The 6,305-nt window shown below is 36.2% G+C and overlaps 1 protein-coding gene across 1 annotated transcript; it reads right to left on the bottom strand.

Annotated features, from left to right (window-relative positions):
* Positions 1–3,551: 3,551 nt before the first annotated feature.
* On the bottom strand, positions 3,552–5,029 carry LOC131334923 (xyloglucan endotransglucosylase protein 1-like). The gene is made up of 3 exons (XM_058370217.1): positions 4,622–5,029; positions 4,324–4,517; positions 3,552–4,066 (listed from the first exon to the last, which is right to left on the bottom strand). The coding sequence occupies exons 1-3, from the start codon at positions 5,006–5,008 to the stop codon at positions 3,667–3,669; spliced, it is 981 nt and encodes a 326-aa protein (XP_058226200.1). The 5' UTR covers positions 5,009–5,029; the 3' UTR covers positions 3,552–3,666.
* Positions 5,030–6,305: the final 1,276 nt, after the last annotated feature.

Below are 6,305 nucleotides of genomic sequence, written 5' to 3'. Positions count from 1 at the left end.
TGTGTGCGTGCTTGTGAATGTGAAAAGAATGTGAAAGGGGTTATGCCTATTTATACTAATGAAGGAAGGATCTAGATCATATCTAGAATATCGTAATCATATTTTACATAATCCTATATAATCTAACAATATCTAGCTCTTAATATATCTTATAAAATCTAGGGATATCTAGTACCCTTCTTTCCGGATTATTCTTTGGACCTTACGGCTTTCCGTCTCGCGGGGACTCGTGCCTTACTCTCGTGTCGTGATGCTGTTAACAGGGTTGTGGCGACATTAGTAAAGTTTAACAAAAATTGCCACCTAGACAGAAAAATACCCTAATTTTTAATAAACCTTGAGTCACGATTGACATACTCCTTAAATCCTAACAGTAAACGACCCACTAAAAGTTAGCTCCTTATTTGTTTTTTTTAAAATTCTTTTTAGCGTCTTATTTGTTTATAAAAGTTAGGGCGTTACATCTATGACTCTATCCTTATCTATATTTATACACTATGATTAAATTTGGATATCAATCTCTCCCACTTGCTAGGATTTGTACAAAAAAAATTCAGGTTAGGGTTTGTATGTACACACACACACACACATATATCTATATAGATTACATATTTAGTCAATAGGGTTTTAGTATTTTCTTTTAAATAATTTCATAAAAAAAATCAAATCATTTATTAAAAGAATACTAAATTAACATCTAAATGAAAGAATTGTAATTAAAATTGTAATTTTATTATAAAAATTTAGGGTTGTTACAATATGCCATAACATTACACTATTATAGTAAGTTAGTTTAAGTCCAGATACTAGGCGTAGCAAGGCAGCAACCAAAAAAATTTATGGGTTTCGGCTTTCGGACTTCGAAGTACTATGTGTGTATATATCTATGCTGTTTAAAATTTACGTTTTCTTTTTTTACAAAATACTAACAGTTTACCCCTTACATTTTAGATATTGTCACATTAATGTAAAATTGTTTTAAAAAATCATAACAATTAGTAAAGTTATAATTATTTATAAATATTACACACACATATATATTTTTTATTTTTTTAAATATCTCATGGTCCGGTTCAGTTAATACATGGTTTTGAAATGAAAATCCAATCCTAATCCGTATCTCACGGTTTTTTAATTTTCGAATCCGTGTCCGGACCATTAATCCATAGACAAAATCCAAAAGGCACGGATCGATTCGATCCGGACCGGTTTTACAGTTCTCGATTTTTCTTGGATTGCTCTAGTTTTAACAACGGATTAGATCTTAGTTGGATCAAAGTTTAGTTGGATCGGGGGTTGGGTTTGAAAGGGCACGGGTTATGAGTTTGGCTTGGGTTTCAAAGGGTTGGATATTGGTCACCTTTTGCTGATTGAAGTAGACCTCGTGCCTAGTGGAGGTGGTAAGTGAAATTACTCTCTTACCCTTCCATATTAAAAGAAGTAGACCTCGTTATCCTCGTTAGGGTCACAATTTCCAATTTCCATAGCTTTTTTGTTTGTTTGTTTGTTAAAATTCGGTACCAGACCCAATGCACTGACTCATTTGGATGACCAATTCTCCTGTCTACTATGGCGAGGCACACTTAAAAATGCGGCGAAACTTCATAAACTTGACCAACAAAGGAATCGATAAAAATGTGAGTGAGAATCTTATTCAAGACAAAAGGCTTCTTAAGGTCTCTTGTTGATAGATAAGAGCAGATATTCCCTGATCCGATAAGGGAATGGGATAGAGATGCTATGTGTTTTGTATTAGTAATATTTTTCTATGTAGATTTCAATCTGTTTTTTTTTAATGCTCGGCAGATTTCATTATGTTTAAATATAACAACATAAAACATCAAATATTATTTCTTTATTTCTTATTCTTTTACTAACTCTCAACACTCATTAAATTTCATTTTCTTGTCAAAAGCTTCCAAAGAGAACAAAGTAAGTACAAATTATAACGGTGAATGAAAATTTGGTTATTTTCGGCCTTGAATTCCAATTTTTTCCGCTCCGACTCTATCCCAATGGAAAACGGGACTGGAATGGAGAATATAAATCCGACTCCATTATGTCCCATTGCCCTCCCCATTGATTGGAGGCCACAACCGCGTAACCCTGCAATTTTCATAGCTTACACGCCAGTGTCTTCTTCCCCGATCACAAAGATGGGCCCAGGGCTCACGGCATAGTAAAAAACCAAAGACCAAAACTACACACACAAAGAACACGTACAACTTTTACAGTCCATTTGGATGGTTAGGTTACATTACATGGGTATCGCGAGAAAACAGAGAAATTGGTAGCATATATCACTTGGGTAGATGAATATATATGCACACGATCAATCTTTGTTTTTGAGCATTCCTCACAGAAAAAGGGATATATAAAGATTGGATGAAAGATCATGATTTTTTCTTTTCTATACATATATCCATCCAAACAAGAATGTTAATCTCGCTAGAGCATGTAATTTCAAAATTATTCAGTGTCTTGGGGCACCATATGTGGTCCCGGACCCTTCAACCATCATACACTAACGAATGGTGGTAGATGAGCTTGAGGCACAACGTGACGGTGTTGTTGGAGCACATGCCACTGAAATCGATCCACTTCAAACATTTTGTTGGTGAATTCTTTAACTTTTTTTTTTTGGAGAAAATTCTTTAACTATTTATTTTCCCAAAGAACTTTAAACACAATTTCGGATGTGTCCAGGACTAGTTGATGCACGTGGGTTTGTTAGGAACTAGGGAAAAGAAACGAAAATAATTTTTCCTTACTTGGTATGAGAGGAACAAAGAAGAAATAAGGGTGGTCGCCACCTCCTCGCAACACTTTTAAACTCAATGTAGACGGAGGTGGATCTTCTACTTTTTTAGAGGCTTGTGCAGGTGGTCTGATTAGGGATGCAAATGAGAAATGGATTACGGGCTTTTCATGCAAATTGGGTTTCATATCTGCTCTTGAGGCCGAAATATGGGCACTTATACATGATCTCAAGATTATCTTACAACGTAACATTACATTGGTGGAGATTGAAACGGATGCCTCTAATGCTATCCACCTTATCAACAATGCTACAAGCACCCATCATCTCTACAATTTGATTGTCGATTGCAGGTTCCTTTTGCACCAGCTGGGTGATCCACCATAAGGAAACAAGTGTGCGGATCTCCAAACGCAAGATGTAAGATTGCATCTTTTTCCTTATTTATCATATCTTTCAATTCCATTTTATATTAAGTCTCAATTCTGTGAGGACACAAGGATGTTACTTATCCCCGGACCTTGTATTCGTAGTTTTTCTAATTCCATGTTTAACCAAAAAAAAAAAAAACAAAGAATTAAGCCCAGTGATTTTTTTCTCTCCACTTTTCTCAATGTTTTGTTTTGTTTTCCTTTCATTTCTTTTCCTCAAGTTCCAAGCAGGGTGTTAGACTTCCATCCAGAATTTATACTGGCGTCAAGAAGTACAGGTGCTGTGTTTTTTACGTTACGTCACTAGCATTGCATGCCAATGTATCGTATCGATCCACAACCAGAAAATAACAAAATCACCGTTGTTTAAAATATGGTCACATACTTATGAATTTATCGCGTAAGGTATACCGTATACAATTTGAAGTTCAAAGAATCAAAAGAATCGAATCCGAATAACACACCTAAACAACAATTCTAAGAAGTAGCACATTCCGGAGGGAGGCCCTGCGGAAACCGCTTCGAATCCGAACAGTAATTGTAAATCATGTAATTCTTTTGCACCCATTTCAGCCTCTCTTGACTAGTTGAATCCAACTGTTCTTCCATCCATGCGGTGCTATTCCCATTGCTAGAACTCGAAGTACAAGAAGAGGCTCCAGAGGACGATATAACGCAAGCGTTAGCGTTGAAGTTTCTGTAGGAAGCAGTGAAGGGAGCTTTTGTCCAGTCAGTTTTCACTAGGCCACCCCTTGTTGCCCAATCATCGGCGTTCCATAGACTCGAGTAGATTCTCATTGGTTGGTTCTTCGGGTATGGGACACCGATCGATTCTGAGTTCTTGAATTGTCGGATTGGGGTGCCGTCGACTGAAAATCTGGAATACAGAGATTAAACTTGATCAGTACCATCTAAAAAACGATTCTTGAAATAGTAACGATCATGGATTTGGTTTTTTTCTTTCTTTGCATATGATTTTGGATAATGTTAAAAACATACCCTTTTTTTCCTTCTGGAAAATAGTTTCTAGTTCAAAACGTTTTTAGAAAAAAGTTAGGGACTACTTTTTACTGTCAAACCAAACAAGTTCGCGTTCGGTTGATTTATACATAAAAATTATCGCGGGTTACTTACATGATGCGTTGGGGATTCCAAAGGATGGAATAGGTGTGGAAATCGGCAGTCGGGTCGAACCATAAGTAGAATTGTTGCTCTCTGTTGCCCTTTCCTTGACTAAACACATTGGTGTGAAGAATGTAAGGATCACCGCTCAAATTCCCCAAGAACTCAAAGTCTATCTCGTCATGTGTTGGCCCCTGTGATGATAACTGCAATATTCCCAATTACAAAAATCAAGTATTAGTATTAGAGTTCATATACCAAGGAAATAAATCAATATATGTAAGTTATACAGGCATTATGAGGCACGTACATAATAAGCGGTGACAGTGCCAGCAGAGTTTCCGGCGACAAGCTTGAGTTGCATATCAATTTTCCCAAAGAGGTACTGACTCTTGGACTGAAATCCGGAGCCGGAGGTTTTGTCGAGTGAGAGAGTGAGGAGGTCGCCGTTGTTGAGTATCTTAGCGCGGCCATCGCCCCATGTGATGTCAAAGTCTTGGTAGAAGTTACCAGCAGAGGTGGCTACTATGGAACATATCAGAATTGAAACAAGAAGAAGAAGTGGTGTAACAGAGGAAGATGCCATTGGGAAAAAAGAGAGAGGAAAGAGTTTGGTTTGAATGCTTGTGTGTTGATGAGACTTATATGGAATGGTGGGTTGGTATTTATAGAGGTAGAGAGAGAAGGGAAGGTGCATGGGATGGATCAAAGGAAGGTTCTCTCTTTCAAACATTTTTGTTGTAAAACACAGCTAATGGGGATGAAAGAGAGTGGCAGAGTGGGCTGAAACTTTCAGCTGGACACAGCTGGGAATATAATTTTGGTTGGCGAATTCTGGAAAGTGCATGACAATCAATTGACAGTCCCACACGCATTTGTTCTCTCGGGTGTTTCGGTCATTTTAGGAGAATATTCATGGCAAGTTTTAGTGCTTTGAAATTAATCATCGGAGAAATTTCCAATATGTAAGGACATTTTTGATGCTCGGATTGTAATCTCGTATCCGAGGTAAAAAGAAATATATCGTCCCACATGTTCCTCATAGTTGATTAGTCCTACGATATTCTGTAAGACTAAAAGTAAGACTCGATTAAAGGGGACTATTTCGTCACTCGATACTAAATACGCTGTGAAATGATTATTCATAAATACTACCTTAAGTACAGTACCATTTAATTTGGACCTTTTGGATTATTTCGCTCGCTCAATGGTAAAAAATGATCTTGTCCTCTCATGATCTTGTCCTTTATTTCACCCAAATCAAATATAGTATAAGAAAACTTGTTTTCTACTATGTATAGTTCTAGAGAATTTGTCTTATTCACGGAACAACCATGAATAGTTTGTTCACGGCAAATGCGCGATTTCAGTCGTTTGTTTCGGCAATCAGTGGTTGAGATATGTTTTTTAATCTTTGATCGATAATAAATATTTCTTACCATTAATAGTTTGTCTTCAATCTAAATCGTTCAATACACTTTTGGACGGTTGAGATTGGCTTTCGTAAATAAAGATTTTCCCATAGTTTCATCTAGGAAAATGATTTTGACACTCCACTTTTTTACGATGATGTTCCAAAACTTATTTTTTAGTGTAAAAATTATACATGGTAAGACAAACTAAAAAATAAATTTTAAAGTGCCATTATAAAAAAAATGAAATGACATTATTCCGTGACCCGCATACACGTCTCTTCTATTTTCATCATTAGTCATATTTTATAATTTAAAATAGTTCTTTAATCATAAAGATTTTACTGTGATTTTGAGAGTTGAACCCAGAAGATCGAATATGCTTTTGGGTTGTTTCCCTTTTCCCCCTTTCCATATTTAAGTTTAAATTCTTTTCGAATGGGGGTGGAAACCAAATGGTTTTCACCATCCATTGTGTGCCCCATTGACTATTGTACTTTAATTGTAGTAATTTAAACTATTTATTTAGGCTCCGTTCCAGAAATCTTCTTAAAAAATAAGTATTTATTTTGAAACTTCTCA

The sequence above is a fragment of the Rhododendron vialii genome, chromosome 1a (assembly GCF_030253575.1).
Source record: "Rhododendron vialii isolate Sample 1 chromosome 1a, ASM3025357v1".
NCBI classification, from domain to species: domain Eukaryota; kingdom Viridiplantae; phylum Streptophyta; class Magnoliopsida; order Ericales; family Ericaceae; genus Rhododendron; species Rhododendron vialii.
Note: the sequence above shows the minus strand (reverse complement) of the source record. Positions and strands in the feature narration are given on the sequence as shown.